The 17,270-nt window shown below is 45.2% G+C and overlaps 1 protein-coding gene across 1 annotated transcript in view; it reads right to left on the bottom strand.

Annotated features, from left to right (window-relative positions):
• LOC119179853 (uncharacterized) overlaps positions 1–17,270 on the bottom strand; it is a 32,045-nt gene that overhangs the window by 3,526 nt on the left and 11,249 nt on the right. The window contains exons 2-4 of the mRNA XM_037430976.2: positions 6,862–6,923; positions 6,673–6,750; positions 1,706–1,738 (exon numbers count right to left, since the gene is read on the bottom strand). Coding sequence (XP_037286873.2) covers positions 1,706–1,738; positions 6,673–6,750; positions 6,862–6,923 — 173 coding nt within the window. The remainder of the gene's footprint in view (positions 1–1,705; positions 1,739–6,672; positions 6,751–6,861; positions 6,924–17,270) is intronic.

Raw genomic sequence — 17,270 nt, forward strand, 5'->3', positions numbered from 1 at the left:
GCGATCCAACCACGTAAGTCACAGGGACACCTCCGCATGGTGGCGCCACGGTATGTCCTCACGCCCAATACGGTCGCCAGGACGTGGTGTACACAGACACCGCTAAATATGAAAGCAAAATGGCACACACGGTCATGACGGTCAGGGAAGACGGCGCCCTGATGGCGTGGTGCACAGTCAGTGGTGTCGAGACTGTAGAGGCCGAGGAAGCGGCTATAGCCTTGGCCGTCAGCCAAAAGGGGGCCAGGGTGGTCATCAGCTACTCCAAAAATGCCGTGAGAAATTAAGAATCGGGAGAAGGGTGACGGAGACTGACGTCCGTATATTAAACATGATAAAAGGACCAAAGAGATGATTCTGCTCATCTTGGAACCAGCTCACCAGGGACATGAAAAGAACAAAAAGGCTCATTCGGTCGCCCGAGGTCTAACCTACCGGTCGACGCCCAGGACCTCACAAGTTACCGAATTTACAAAAAGAAGTGAGTATATGTGTGCACATCATGAAATCGTAGCACATTGCTGGCTAAATCAGTAAACATACCCGGGAGCGAACAGATCGAGCAGTAAGAAAGACGAGGTTATGTGGCGAAAGATACAAACCGGCGTTTTTCCAAATCTCGTATTCTATGGCAAGTGACACCAAGAAGTTTCGCGGTTCCTATGCAAGTTTTGTGCTTAGGAGGCAAATTTGTTGCACTTGGTGTGGACATGTCCGAGTAAGAACGATGATTCGCGGACTGAATCCTGGAAAGCTCTGCTCCGCAGCCTAAAGTCCAACGTCCAGCAAAACATAATCAGCCATACCTTGATGCGGCCTTGTCCCAATGTATTCCGGCCGACGGCTAGGGGCGATGGGCCATGCCTGACAATGTTGACTCACTTTTATTTCATAAAAATTTCTCTCTATCTCTCTCTCGCTGTTGATGTACACCCGCGGTTAGTGTACCAACTAAGAACTGATAGAGTAAAATAGGTGTCTTTTTGTACGCCAACAATAATCATCATATGTATTGCGTTCCTTCTTTGGCATTGTTGCCGCGCGCCCGGCATTTTCAGGTCAAGAATGACATGCGCGTCATCAGTGTGTCATAGCATTCTTGGCAGGAAAGTGGCCAGCGCTGAGTTTACAAGACAGAAAGTGCAAGCAAGCAAGCAAGTCAGAAGATGAATATTGTTGCGGGACATAGGACACCCTTTTTACTCAACCATTTTTTATAGTGTAGAGCCGGGGGTCTCAAACTCACCCCAGCTTGCGAGCACGTGTCAAAAGATATGTGTCGCTCCATAGTCGGGACCGTAAACAAAGGTGTGAGCATATGGTAGGGTGAGGTGAAGGGGGGGAAAAGGACTGGTTGAACGAAACGTAAGCTGAATAACGGTGCCATCCGAAAGTTCCTTCCCATTCGTATAACGGTGTTCCGACAAGGTAGGCGTCGCAGGAGTCGAGAAATACGCCACCGATCCGCACAATGATGTACATCTGAGCACTGATTGTGAAATAGAATTTTTTTGTGGCACGGTTATAATTCAACACACGGTGACTCCATAGAATGCCTCCCGAAATATATGGGACAAAGTCAGCCGTTTATGTGAGCTATATATACTAGCAAAAAGTGCGTGAGTAGCATGTTTGATGCCCCTGTAGTAGAGGTATTCGTTAAGTAGATCGTGCAATTGTGCAACATTATATGCGTAATACTTACAGTAAAGACCTTGCGTAAACTAAACGTTGCTTGCTGTAAAGAGAAATAAACATAGAGAGTAATAAGAGGTCAAAGTAGGCACAGTGCCTTCGTAGCAAACAGGAAAGACAGCGTTCTCAGAGGAACTGTAAAAATAGGAATAGTTATCTATAAAACAATTTATACAACACTACTGCAAGCGTACACTCATGTACAAACGTGGGTCCCGCGGCAATCTCGCCACTATCATCGCCAACAGAATATGTCGTTTCTGTTTCTGCCAAGGAATGTAGCTCAATAACATCGCGCACTCCTTCTAACTAAGAAACATTAAGGACTGTTCTGCGAGATTTCGACGATATGTGATTTGTAAAACGCAGGATGCTTGACGTTTTTGCAAGCACTTGTACTAGACTCTTTACTGCGATTAACAAAAGGAGGTGTCATTATATATGGACGAATACAACAGAAGCCTGGATGGTAATAATAGTAATATTTGTGTGTTTTTTTTAAAATTATATGATTACGACCAATAATCGACGTCAACTGTGCGGTAGACAACTCGGACGACAAGAATATAAGGACAAGCGCACTCCTACGCTTGTCCTTGTGTTCTTGTCGTCCGTATACTCTACCTCGCAGTATACATCGAACATGAATCACCAACTGGCCCTGTTGCCCACTTTTACAATGGTGAGGCCCACTGTAGTGGAGACCTCGGAAATTTTCACCACATGGTATTCTTAAGCGCCAAATTGTCCTCTAGTGTATTCGCATACATCCAAATACAACAGTTACTTACGGGATCAAACCCGTGACTTTAAAATCCACAAAAAAGTGAAATCTCAAGCAAAAATCACTCAGCCTTCAAAAGTAGATCGAGATTACATGATGAGGCACCTTGAGAATCGCGTTCTGAACCTCTATGTAGCCTTCTTTGGATATCGGTGCATGCATCAGTCGTACCGTTAGGAAACGAATGATTGTGCGCGTAACATGGGCCGTTTCAAAATCATCATTGAATGGCTATGCAAGCACAGCTGTTAGGTGTCCCCCAACTCCATATTTATTTCATCTGTGAATCATCGAAGGGTCCTCTTTGCGTACGTATAGGGCAAGACGTCAACGTAGCAGCTGCTCACTTTGTTGACGGTTTTGCTGGCGATGATAATTAACTATGTCTGAGCGCTTTGTAACAGGTGGGCCTTTAAAACACCCACTCGTTGCTCAATTCCCATCGTTTGACGCCCGGCATGATTCTACGCTTCTGCCACGCATTGTGTGATGCGTTAAGAAGACTCCTTCTGCTACAAGACATTCATATCCAGTGCGTTTTTTCCAAAGTAGTTTCAGCCAGTATCGTGGCTCTGTGGTAACCCAAAGTAACGTTTTCGAAATTGTGACTCGCACGTTCGTTTCGTATAAGATATGTAATGAAACCCTCGCAATAATTTTATACGCTGCTACAGTTGAGCTGTTTGCTACAGTTGCTATAGTTGCTACAGTTTATATCTAAGAACACTGAAATTATTAACACGCAGTGCGAAAAGAATACTAATCTGTCTTGTGAGGGGAGGGGGGTGCTCTGATATGAAGTGGGCATGACCAAAAGGGACGTATGCTGCACTGGTGCTTTTCTTACATCGATATGTGTTTAGTGCAACCCAGATGTCATAAATCATAACACATGAAAATATTTGCGCAAACATGTCAATTTTTCATCATTGTGATGCATTTGCGTAGAAAATGGCAAATTATTGTTGGGTTTTCATATCTAGTCATTTTTCATAAACACACAGAAAAGGCTCGCTGTAGGTATAGAGCTGCGGTAGGTATTGGAGTATTGCCGACTGCAAGTATTGTTGATTGATTAATATGTGAGATTGAATGCCACAAACCATCATATGATTATGAGAGACGCCACAGTGGAGGGCTCCGAAAATTATGACCACCTGGCTTTCTTTAACGTGCACCCAAATCTGAGCACACGGGCCTACAAAGTTTCCGCCTCCATCGGAAATGCAGCCGCCGCCGCCGGGATTCGATCCCGCGATCTGCGGATCAGTAGCCGAGTACCTTAGCCACTAGACCACCGCGGCGGGCTGCTAGTATTGTTGGCGTCCTTTCTACAAAGGGATAATGCTGCAGGCTTGTGTACCGTGCGATGTTGGTGCATGCTAAGGAAGCTTTTGTGGTCAAAATTTCCCAAACATCCACTGTGGCACTCCTCATAATGATATAGTGGTTCTGGCAAGCGATGTTATTGCGGAATTTTTGAATCTGGGTCCCAAACGTTTGAAGCCAGCCCCGAAGCCCCTTGCGTGTGCTCACTTGGCTCATAATAATAATAATAATAATAATAATAATAATAATAATAATAATAATAATAATAATAATAATAATAATAATAATAATAATAATAATAATAATAATAATAATAATAATAATAATAATATTAATAATAATCGTCGTCGTCATCACCATCATAATCATGATGATCATCATCATCATCTGCCTGAATACGCATGCTGCAGGGTAAATGCCTCTCCCATGATCCGCCAATCAACCCTGTCTTGTGCTTTCTGCAGCCACGTTATACCTTCGAACTTTTAGATGCGGAAGCATCTTATACTCGCACCTTGTAGTGCGCCGTCCGCGCCGTCCGCGCCGTCCGCACCGCTTCTCGAACATTCGACAGCTGACGCGCGCGCATGCGCCGTCGCGCCGTCGCCCACTCTTCCACCATCTGTGCATCCCTTCCTCCTCTACACACCGCGCGCGCTTCACTCCTCCACCATCTGTGCACCCTTCCTCCTCTACACACCGCGTTCGACATCTACAATTCTCCTGATTCTCCAGTGGACGCGCATGTGGCGTCGCGCTTCGAGAACATTCAACAGCTGACAGTGCATACGCCGTCGTGCTGTATATATACTCAAGGTCGGCGCTCGCTCGCTCAGTTGCCGCTCGTCGGTTGGTTTGTACGGCGCGTCGACGTCCAAGGTCGCGTGAAATGAATTCCGACGAATCCACAAACACAATGATCGACGTCCCTTCGACCAGCGCCGCCCTTTCGCATACGTGTGTACGTGTTCACTCATTTAACACCCCCTCCTACAACCACGTTAACCAATTTAGCCATCGACCCAAGTAAGTCGCAATTTAACACCCCATTTCACAACCACGTTAACCAATTTAGCCATCGACCCAAGTAAGTCGCACTTTAACACCCCGTTAACCAATTATATGCTCCGCATCCTCCTCAGTGTTCCCCCGAGGGAAGCTGCGGGCAATTTTTTAATCTCATCAGCCCACCTAACTTTTTGTCTCCCCTTCGTGCGTTTGTCTTCTCTCGGAGTCCAGTCAGTTATCCTTAATGGCCGGCGGTTATCCTGCCTACGTATTACGCGCTTGGCCCATGGCCATTTTATTTATTCTTGATTTCAACTATGATATCCTGAACCCCAATTTCTTCCCTGACCCATTATGCTCTCATCTTGTCTCCTAAGGTTACACTTATCATTTTGCTTTCCATCGCTAACTATATTGTCCTCAATTTAAGCTGAACCCTCTTTGTAAGCCTGCAAGTTTCTGCTCCGTAGGTAAGTACCGGCAAAATGCAGCTGTTATATACGTTCCTCTACAGGGTTAGTGGTAGATTACCATTCATGATCTGAGAATGGTTTGGGTCAAGCAGGAGCTAAGAGTTTTCGAATAGGGTCAGCGCCACTGTTTTCGAGAGTCGACACTTCAGTGGGGACTGTCACATTGGTCTGACGCAAAGCATTTGGGGCAGGCTTTGGGGTTCCCGCTAAACTCGGGAAGTAGCGTAGGTAACGCAAAACTCGAACCCTGTTTGGGTCTCCCGTATGAGCACTGCCTCGATGCAATTTACTTGGGGCTCCAAAACGATTGTGGCCCCTATTCTGAAACTCCCTGCTATTACTAATCGCTTTGCGTCGATTCCCCTTTACGCGTGAGATAGGCACTTTTTTTTCTACGCGCGTTAGCACGTAAATTTTCCCTTATTCAACTGAAACAGGATTTGTTCACTCGAAGGACACTCATATTTGTGCCGTTCATTATCGGTGACTAAAACTTGATACTCGGAGCACGTTGCTTCTACCGGTGAGGGTTATGGTGAAGTGACGCATGGTGAATACATTCGGGAAACATTCAGGCTGTGGTTCTCGATCGCTCCGGCAGGGCGCTGCGACCCTTTGTAGCGCTTGCCCGCCAGGTCCAGTCGCTTCGCGCGGAGTGCCTTCAAAACACTGCGGTGAGCGCAGTGTTTTGAAGGCATGACCTGCAGCGCTTTCCCAATGCCACCAAGAACCAGAGACTTAACAGCTACCCACAAAATGCTATCACCACGTGTAACGAGAGCTATAACGCTTACCGTCAGTCTCATAGTAAGCAGCCACGTGCTCCAAGTATCGCGCATACGGTAGCATTCACATTACTTGTACAGTACTCACGGAATAGAACATGACTATTTTAGGGCTAAATAAAGCACCTACTTTTATTTCCATCATTTTCAATTCGGGAGATATCGGCTTAATTTCGACTCGAGTGCACAGACCAGGAAGGAGGAAAGGAACACAGAAAAAAGAGGCAGGGATGTTAACTAGTCTACAAGGACCTGTATGCTACCCAGCTTAGACGAGAGCCAACGTTTTCTTCAGAGACCTGATTGCGTCGCGAAATGGTGTGGTTCTCTCAAGCGCTGGCACATATACAAGCATGTATATTAAAGAAATAAATGTCACGTTTGAATAAGTAGGTACTGTTTATTTTAAGCTGTGTATCAAGCTTCAATCATGGAGCACTGTGCATAGGATAAATTCAGTGATCTCTCATGATTGTGACTTCCTAGAAAATGAGTGACTCTCCAGTCGCACTCTGCCCCACACTATAGCTCATGCACTTGGCGTGTCAGTTGATTAAAATTCTCGCAGTTCCGAAGTCATACCTAATGACCAACTTACCGGCGAGCAGATGAACCTCGCCAGTGACCCAACGTCCAGGTTATTGTACTGCATAACCTGCTGCAGGCGATACTGGAGCTGCGGGAAAGGAGAAATATCTTTTTCGTGTGTAGTTTTATTGTGCCACACAACGAGCCTTGCATACACTTCTTGTATAATGATATAATCGGTAAAGATTTGTATACATACGTTTGCGGAGAGATGCTGCCACGTGCATTGGATTACTTGTACCTTATCTCGCAGTCTTAGTGCTATATAAAAAAAGAAAAATAAACAATATGTATGTAAAATCTACAACAAAAAGAATTTTGAAGTGTCACAACAGATAGCAGTGGTTAACCGTACATTTTTTCCCGGTGAGTAAGTTTCGTCATGTCACTATGTGAATGGCATTACACGTCCATTGCTGTTGAATTGTGACTTCCCATTCACTTGTTAGCGGACCTATATTGCAGGGGTCGCGGCTTAAATATGTATAGCAAAGAAAATTATTTATGGGCATATTATGTTTGAAACATGTCCTATATATATATATATATATATATATATATATATATATATATATATGACGCTAGATGCGGGAGACGTGGCGTGGCTCATACGCCATGTTTATTCTATTCTCACTTCTTCCTTCTCGGCTTCTACCAATCATCGCTTGATACGTCGCACGATTCCCCCTCCTCCCGAAAGAAGGCATGGATTACGAACAAGGAAAAGTACACAAGGAGAGGTTGAGAAGTCACAAATGTCAAAATGCACAATTGGTTTCATGGCCCCATGGTGTTCCATAAACTCGCAAAACTTCAGGAAAGAGTGCAGCAGTCCGGTTAACGCAGCAGTTCTGGTGGGCGAGGCTGATGGTTGCGTCCTGGATAACACAAGAATGCTTTGGACGTGGAGATGGCGAAAATCGCAGCCGGCATTCTTGTGAAGAACAAACGAGGTTCGAACACCTTGCAGGATGGACAGTTCAGATATTGTAGGCATCGAATTCTACGTCGTGGCACAGGTCGTGCAGGCAGCGTGCGTGCGTGTTGATCGAGGTTGATAGGCGCTGCCTGTGTTTCTGTCGAGTACAAGGGGTGCTTTTGTGGCTTTTGGAAATTTTTCTATGACGATGTCGCAGATGGTTTGATGGAAGGCACATTCTTGATCTTAGGTGGAGAATGTATCCACCACGATGGGCCTTTTTGCAATGTTCTTCAAGCCTTAAGAGTGCATTCGGTGAAGTTTTGTTTCGCCGTTGACAATGTTAAAGTATGCGTTGACGTTGTAATTTCTTCATTTCGTCAACTTCCTTGTGGTGTGACATTGATCGTGTTTCACCAGGATTCTATGCGAGTCCTCCGCAGGAGGACTCGCTAAGAATCTTGGCGCAACACGATCAACTGTTTCCGGCGCTGTTTCCAACTGTTTGGAAACAGCAACTGTTTCCGGCGCAAGATAATGTGGCCGGTTTGATGCACTTGAATCTTCTGTATTTATAAACCGTTCATTGTTGGTCGTTGCCTGAAGCGTACTTATGTCATCAGAAGTCGCACCTGCGGTTTTGTTTTCATTATATGCAGTGAGGTTGTATACTGGATTCACGTCGCTTCGATCTTGTGATTGATGAACACTCGACGCTTCTGCAGAACACTTTTCTTCACAAGATGCTGATTGTGAATGCTTCTGTCTCTGTGGAACTGCTGAACTGAATACTTTGAACAAATGAGATTCCTGTAAACATTTGTTGTCTAGGTTGGTTTCGTGCGGATTTACTAACTCGTCATGCGTAAATGCTACGATCTTGTGAGGTGCTTCATCAGGTTTATCAGTAAAGTTGATCACAGGAGATGGAACTGCTGAGCTGAATACTTTGAACGAATGATGTTTCTGTGAACATTCGTTGTCTGGTTCGGTCTCATGTGGATTTACTAACTCGTCATGCGTAAATGCCGTCACGCGTCCGAAGCCGTGTGGGCCATGTGTGCGACACGAAGCATCAAGTGATTCGGGTTGTTCAGTAATACCTGAAGCATTATGGTGCAGTAAATACATTGGAAATGCCGATTTCTTTGCCCGTGAAAAATCCAACCGTAATTCCGGTCTTTTGGCAAAATGGTCTACATTCCTATCGGCATACGGTGGCATTACCTTCTCTGCTGCGACGTGCAAGTCCCAAGTTGGTGTTGTAATGCGTGAAGTGTATTTGGACGAGTCATACGATGGTACAATGGTGAAATATTTACTCTGAAGTCTTGTTTGGGAAATACGCTTACTGCAGGAAGACTTCGCGTAACTGTGATGGTTGAGTTGAAGAGACTTCAGCTGATGATGTATGTACAGGTCTTCATCGTATTCTTTGAAACGGGTGATCATTTCTTCTTTGATCTTTTTCCAAGACTCATGGTTCTCGAAGATGTGGGTGAGGTAAAATTTAAATGCCTCACTTGAGATGTAGTCAGTGAAGTTGATGATCATCTCCCGTTCCGACTATGATACAGCGGTGGCATGGAGCTCGAACAGGTTGAACCAGTCCTGTACGGGTCCGTCGTCCGCTGATCCGGTGTACTTAGGGATGTCAAGGTCTTCTGATGCTGCTGTCATGACGATTGGTGGTCTTGGTGGTCCGCGTTCGGTCACTGCGTCTCGCTGAGGTCTTCGATGATGATGGGCGGGCGATGAAGTGGTTGCGAGGTCTTCATCCTGTCGACTTGTGTGACGCTATGATGACTGGGTGACGTGACCCGGCTCATACGCCGTGTTTATTCTATTCTCACTTCTTCCTTCTCGGCTTCTACCAATCATCGCTTCATACGTCACATATATATATTAAAACTTTTGTTTGGACTTTTTCTCTAAGGATTTTTCTCTAAACACTACCGAGGTTGTTTCGTCTAAGACATACTAAAGTAGTGCCCATCACGGTGATTGTGGCTAACGCCCGCAGATGCCGTGCCCCCTACCTTAAGTGTAAAGACCGGCCTGCCAAGTCTAACTAGAAAAGTGTGGTAGTCCCGCCCATTAAGGTGGCGCCGCCTTATAAGTAGGGAAATGTGGACGCTTCTCATTGCGTAGTACGGTTAGTCTGTGATATCGATCAAGATTAACCACCCATTATCAGTGGCTGCTTCAGCGAGATAGAGAGGGAGAAAGAGAAAGTATAAACGAAGGTAACTAGGCAAAGACTTCGATTTTCTACCCTGTATTCGGTAAACGAAAAAAATGAAGTGAAAAATAATGAAAGAAAAGAATGAAGAACTGTAGAAAAAAATTACACCATCTCCCTCAACAGAATACCATGCGCAGATGCGAAGGAGCCGGGAGATGGGCTCACTTGAGTAGTAGATGGTGCACTTTATTTAGAGCTCGTGCTGGCGCTAACGGTGACACTGGCGGTGGCGTTGATGCTGGTGCTCATCGCGGTGTTGCGCAGGAGAAATTGAGGTGCCCTTTGCGTCGTTTTATACCTCGGAACTACTGTAGTGCCCCCAGCGAAGTATGTCAACAAGTGGTGCGACAGCTGTCACACTACCTCTCGTGCGCGCCGCTACGTAGGGCAGAGGATTTCTAAAGGAGAGAGAGGGGGACCATAAGAGAGAAGAGAAAGGGGGTGGAGACGCGCATATACTCCTGGGGAGTGGGCGCAACGGGAGGGGAGACGCAACACCGACTAAATTTAGTCGGTGTTGCGTCTCCAACACTCCCCGTCTCCCAACACCGACTAAATTTAGTCGGTGTTGGGAGACGGGGAGTGTTGGAGAGGAGAGGGATGGGTAGGGGCGTGCATGGGAACGATGGTGTGGACGCCGCGGGAAAAATGAAGAAGTGACTGACACAGCCATTGTGATAAGCTGCCTCGCATCTAAAAAAAGGGTCCGCAACACGGGGCGCTTTCAGGGCATTGGGATTTCCGCAAGCAACCAGGCTGAATGAAAAACTCGGACAGTTCGCGAAAGTGTTGCTGCGTAGTGCTGGAACGCGAGACAGAGAGTGGTGATGAAAAGGTGTGGAGGTTAAACGGGTCGCATCTGCTTCGCCACCCTACCAAAAGAAGGAGATTGAGAACAATACGCTAGGAAGGAGCGAACAATACGCGTGGAAACATGACGGCTTTCACTAACCATATACCTCAGGTGTAGCTCCAAGGCAGCCAATTTTTACAAATATGAACGTCCTCTAATGGGCCTATAAAGTTCTGCTGGGCGAGTTGGCTTACACGTAGAATAAAATTTGTTGCACGCAGATACAGGAGACAGACCAACGCAAACTTTCAGAAAATGTTTTCCTCCCAGTTTCTATATAAGCACTTTCAGTGACGTGATAACACCGCTGATCACATCGTCACTCTCTGCAGATTACAGCAAACCGCGCAGGAAACTCATTTCACAGTCTATTAAGGCAATCAAACTTTGAAGTACACAGGTGTTCCTTCTCAACGAGAGGATAAAAAGCTGTCATCACTTAACTGACCATGTTATAATGAAGTCACTGGGCTAAACGAGGAAAGAAGGACTTTTAAACAGCTCCGGTTAGTTTTTTGGTAGCGTCTAACTTTATTTTATTGTCCTGTAGGGTTTAGGCTACCTGGGCTCAAGTTTCTCACGTGATGACGTTAAATAGCTAATAAATAAATTCTCTAATTACCATCATGTCTCTAGGCATATTAAGCTATCAGCCACTATAGAAGAGTAATTATAAAACAGCGATATAATACAGGATTTCCTTCAGTTAAGGAATTTTTCAGACACAGTTTCTTAGGAACACGCGGTGGAGAAAATCGTGGTGGTATATTCTCGTGCACCGATATAGCTCTTGAATAACTGAAGTCTAGGTGGCTCGGTATTCCTGAGACACCTCCGTGGCTCCTGCTTAGACCGCTTCTCAGGCTTCAGATTCCTGAGATTATGGAAACGTTTTAGACTTCGAAAAAGCTTTTGACAAAGTTCCTCATAAACGCTTGTTCTTAAAACTTCCTTGTCTTAACCTTGATCCCTTAGTTTTCAATTGGATTTGCGACTTTTTAACTAACCGCCAGCAGTTCGTTTACGCAAATAATCTTTCTTCGTCTTTACGCCCTGTCATTTCAGGCGTGCCTCAAGGCACGGTTCAAGGACCTTTGCTTTTTCTCATACATATTAACGACTTGCCGAATAATATTTCTTCTAACATCAGACTTTTCGCCGATGATTGTGTCATTTATCGCCCAATTAACAACAGATCAGATGTTCATGAACTTAAATCTGACCTTCATGAAATTGAAATCTGGTGTACAACGTGGTTAATGTCCCTTAACGCAAACAAAACGTCACTAGACTCTTTCCATCGCCGACAGTGCTACCCATCTCCAGCATACTTCATTAACAACACTCAAATTTCATGCGTAACTACATACAAGTATCTAGGTGTCCATTTTTCTTCTGATTTAACATGGTCCCTTCACATAACACACATTACTAACGAAGCAAACCGTGCTCTTGGCTGTCTGCGCCGAAACCTTCATCTAGCTCCTACCCCTGTCAAACTACTCGCTTATCAGACACTATAAACAGACCAAAACTTGAATACGCATGCGCTGTTTGGGACCCTCATCAGAGTAACAATACTAAAACACTTGAAACAGTGCAAAGCCGGGCAGCAAGATTCATCTTTTCGGATTATTCATATCAGTCAAGCGTAACCGAACTTAAATCTCGTGCTAACCTCGCTACCCTTCGTCACGCCGCTGTATAGCTCGTCTGTGCCTGTTTTTCAAGTTTTATCGTGGATCGCCTCGTACTCCCACCATCAAGCCAGCCCATCGTCATTCAGACCGCATCAATCACAGGAAAGCTGTTTACCCGCCAAGAGCTCACACCACTGCGCATCTTTCATCCTTCTTTGTCAAGACCGCACAAGATTGGAATGGCCTTCCTCCTCACGTTGCGCACCACTCCAGTATCATCACCTTCAAAGCAGCGATCGAGCATCTACTCCTTTAACCGATTGTAATAGCCCACCCCTCATGTAAAACCCCTTCATTGGGGCCTTTGAGGTACTGTAAATAAATAAATGAAATAAATAAATAAACGTCTCTTGTTCCATGTATTGGTCTAGAGCAATTACACATCTGCAATTTTTTAGAATGTATGGTGATGCGGCACAAGTATGTATGAATTTACCACGTCATGTGCTCCTTCCGCTGCCTTTGTCACCCCGCATATGAAGATCACTCGAGGTTTTAAGATAGATGACACGGCCACTTGAACCGCCCCGGAACTTGTTGCTCAATTGGAAGGCAATACATTTCATGTCCACAGAGCCCTCTCGCAGATGGACCATACTGTGCGATTCCAAAGGTGCTTTTGAAATCATGAATGGCTTCATGAGACAGGGCCAATATCATATTTTATTGATAAATTTTGCAGAGCTTTTTAGCATTGCTACAACAAATTAACATGATACAGCATTCCAGTGCATACCTGCCAGCTGTGGCGTAATTGGAAATGAAGAGGCGGGGGCTGACTCTAAAAGTGCTTTGAATAATACCCCGGAAGTGGGCATTGCGTTTTCCTGAACAGAAACTAACGCGTTACTTCGATGCGTAATGCGCAACCACATTTCAGAGCACCGAGACAAACCAAACACTGGCACCAGCGGCTGGACAAACAGGACACAGAAATAAAGTTTCGTATGCCTCTCAAGCTATAAAGTGAAGCATCTCATGCGCTATTCGCCGCATTCGTCTCGGAATGCTTACAGGACACTTTACACCCTCTAGATCGGCTGTAATGACGGAGGTCCCGATTGTGGCGAATGTCAGTTGCCAGAAACGCTCGTACATATAATTCGCTCCTGTCCAGCGTACGCAAGAGAAGGTCAGCAACTGATCTTTTTGATTGGGCAATTTATTAGTCGACCATTAACCGATGAGTTAGTGCAAAATCATTGGCCTGAGTGAGTCTTGACGCCAGCAGCACTAGTGTAGTTATAGAAGCCGTCATTGCATTCTTAGAAGCCACTGGACTGGATGCGCGTCTTTAGAGTTACCCCAGCGTAACAAGACCATATTACTATCTCCATATCTTTCCATTGTCATCCATTACTCTTTCGTGCCCCTGTCACCCTTCCCCAGTGTAGAGTAGCAGGCCAGAGCAAACTGTAGCTCAGTCCGACCTCTGTATATTTCTTTCCATAAATTCTCGCTTTCTCTTGGACGCAGTTCTTCCAAGACCCCATATATAAGAAGGTACAATCACTTTCAAAAGATTTCACGTCACCTGTGACGTCAGGATGACACGTCACAGATCGCCTTAATATGTGCCTTCACCGTGATGACAATGTGCCGTCAAATAAGGTGACATCACATCATGTTTTCAACGCATCACAACGCCGCTTGTTGAAAGTTGCCTGATCTTGAAGGAATTTCAACTTGCAAGACAATGTTTAGGGCCCGAAAACTTTGTCTTTTTTTCAGGGGAGGGGGGAAGGTAGGAGGTAATGGTGATGATATGTGGCGGTTGTTAGTGGAGCAAGGGACAGTGTGAGAAAAGAACGCCAAAACAACAGTGAGACAGTGATCAATCATCATGTAGGATGGTTGTGTAAGGGCCTAATATCATGCACAGTAAATGTGTATAAAACTTACATAAATAAGAAAATCATGGCAGTGAAGAAAATTTTATTGAATGGTTTAAAACTAACTGCGCGCGATGCGTAAAATACGCTCTGCAGCTTGGCCATTGAAAATATGTTACAAGTCCCCTGGGCAAGTTAGCTTCAATGAGGCGGGGTTATTCCAATAGATTCAAAACATACTGTTATCAAAGAGTGGTTCTCTACAGAAATCATTGTAGCGTAAACTAAAATACTCTCACAATATTCATCTTTTAATGCGCAGCAAAGAATGACAAGGACCAAATAAAACGAAAGACAACACAGGTGATGCGCAAGCTAATAGCTTGTTTTATTTAGAGCATGTACAAAATTATGCACTGGCTCCAAAAAGGAAGAAGAAGCAAAACAATAGAAGAGGAGAGTGTCCACCGATAAAAAACGGTAGGTGAAGAATACCGGGTTCGGCTAAGTTTATGTGTCTATATTCTTCGTTTGAAATCCGTTGTTATTTCTTCTAAGAAGCTCAGATAGTCTGACCGCTTGTTTTGTTGTAACCGTACATTTACAGCTTGCTTTTGTTTTATAGACATATGCCACCTGATTCTTGACCCATAACTTTTTGTGGGTGAGTGCCATGAATATGAGGTCATCGATCATCATCTTCATCGTCATCATCACAGTCAGAAAAGAAGGCGTACTAGCCTCCTCGTCAAAAGGCCCACCAACATGTGTCGTGTGCCATGCATGCGGTGTCATGGTTATCTTCAAAATGTTGACCACTTTATGAGAAGGTGCAATGAAAGGTGTGCTGATGCACACTTCGCTTATGTGCGTATGAACACACCCCACTACATTCGCCGGAAAATAGGCCTCGTCCAAACTACACGAAACTATCACCTTATAACACTATATACTGCAATCCAAGTTAGAATATGCATGTGGCACATGGGGTCATAACGTATATGGCCTGATTAAAACACATGGAATCTGCGCCAAATATCGCGACTCGCGACTACGTTTATTCTCTCCGACTACTCATACAATAGCAGTATCGAATAGCTGAAATCTCGCATTACACTTCCCGAACATTGCTTTTCGTGGCAATGTCACTCATACATGCTGTCTTTTGCTTAAATGTTGTCGCACTACCCAGCACACATGAGTGATGATTCCAGCTCTTCGCCCTTCCAGCCGGCTCAAGCAGGCCAAAGCAGTTAAAGCGCCTTATGCTCGGACCGTAGCTCACTCATCTTCCTTTTTCGGGTGCAAGTCAAGGGTCTGGGGTGCCCTGCCTCCCAGCACTGTGCCCCACTGAAAGGTATCAAGCTCGATATTCTTCATAGTAGATGTCAAACATTGGCTATGTTAAAGTGTTGCAGACTTGTTATGTATAGCCTCTAACTTGAGCCCTTTATTGTATTGAAAATAAAACGAATCAATAAACGCTTCAGTGGTTTTTCACTCTATCTGTTCAGCAGCGCGAGCCAATACTTATGTGTCTTGAAACAACGGTTATACTTAGATTGTGCATAGTGAGCAGCGAAATATTTGGCTGGTTATCTGACGGTGATCTGCTTAATGCGGATGAAGCAGTTCTGACACAGAGTGTCGGCTTTTCGGATGCAGAGAGCTTCTTCGTGTATAAGACTTGTGAAGAAGGTGACATCTAAAGCTTTCATCCTCTGTAGTTTGGCTTATAGCTCATATTAAAGACGATAGTTTTTCTTAGGGACCTTCGACGCAAAAATTTTGGTCCAACGATACCTGGGGTTTAACGTCCCAAAACCACCATATGATTATGAGAGACGCCTTAGTGGAGGGCTACGGAAATTTTGACCACCTGGGGTTCTTTAACGTGCGCCCAAATCTGAGCACACGGACCTACACCATTTCCGCCTCCATCGAAAATGGAGCCGTCGCCGCCGACATTCGAACCCGCGACCTGCGGGTCAGCAGCCGAGTACCTTAGCCACTAGACCACCGTGGCGGGGCAAAGAAGAAAAATTTTGGTCTGTCTGTCTGTCTGTCTGTCTGTCTGTCTGTCTGTCTGTACATTTGTCTGTTTCTCCACTCTTAATGGCACTGCGTACTTGAAACGGCCGACACCATTCATAGCACCCACAAATGTTGCTCAAGATTTAGCGTTCATACTTGTGCAATTGTCAACTAAAAATCAATCATTGCGCATGTATGCGGCGCCATAACAACGCATATATATTTTGCATGTGCGTATTTTACTAGAAAAGGCATACTTGAGTAACTTTAAGGACCATAGCGCTTATCACGCTGCGCTGGCCAGGCAACGCTTGCACGAAAAGGCGAGTGTTTGCAACACTTTGCTAAGAGAAGACGGTGGTGGCACCTACCCGTCGCCTTGCATTGTACACCTTATCACCTCCGAGACGGGCGCGCACACCCGTCTAAGAGCCACGCGCTTTGTTTTCTAAGAAAACTGCCAGATGGCGCACATGTCTCACGTGTGACGTGCCTTGATGCGCTCGTTCGCCGCCACTGCACGCTCGAGGCGCTCTTAAGGGAGCGCCTCCAGTATACCATTTAGCGATTTTCTTGCACAGAATATAAAATAAATGTTTGTTTCACTCTCCCTACATGCAAGACTATTGTCTTTCGACGACATTTGCAGATTACATGCAGATACGGGGCCAATTGTTTTTCTTGCGTTTGTTTACATGGCACCGAACGCTCATTTTTTGAGCAGGGCACCTCAGACGTGAAATTCAAGAGAGTACAAGAAAACCACATGTTTTCTCTATTAAGCTGCTCAGTAGGGGACTTTCGGGTAGTCGTGGATACAGGACGGACGGTTGTGAAAGCACATGCTCGGATCAGACCATTTCGAAGCGCATAGAGATAAGTGGATACATAAATATCAATTATTTGATTCTTATATACCTCAGCTTGATGGAGCTACAAAAGCGCCGTTTGCACTGTCACGCGCCGCCTGCGTTATCGCATTACCGCCATGTGATGAGCAGTCATAACAACCCGTTGCCAGATCC

Source organism: Rhipicephalus microplus, chromosome 7 (genome assembly GCF_043290135.1).
Source record: "Rhipicephalus microplus isolate Deutch F79 chromosome 7, USDA_Rmic, whole genome shotgun sequence".
In the NCBI taxonomy this organism is placed as follows: domain Eukaryota; kingdom Metazoa; phylum Arthropoda; class Arachnida; order Ixodida; family Ixodidae; genus Rhipicephalus; species Rhipicephalus microplus.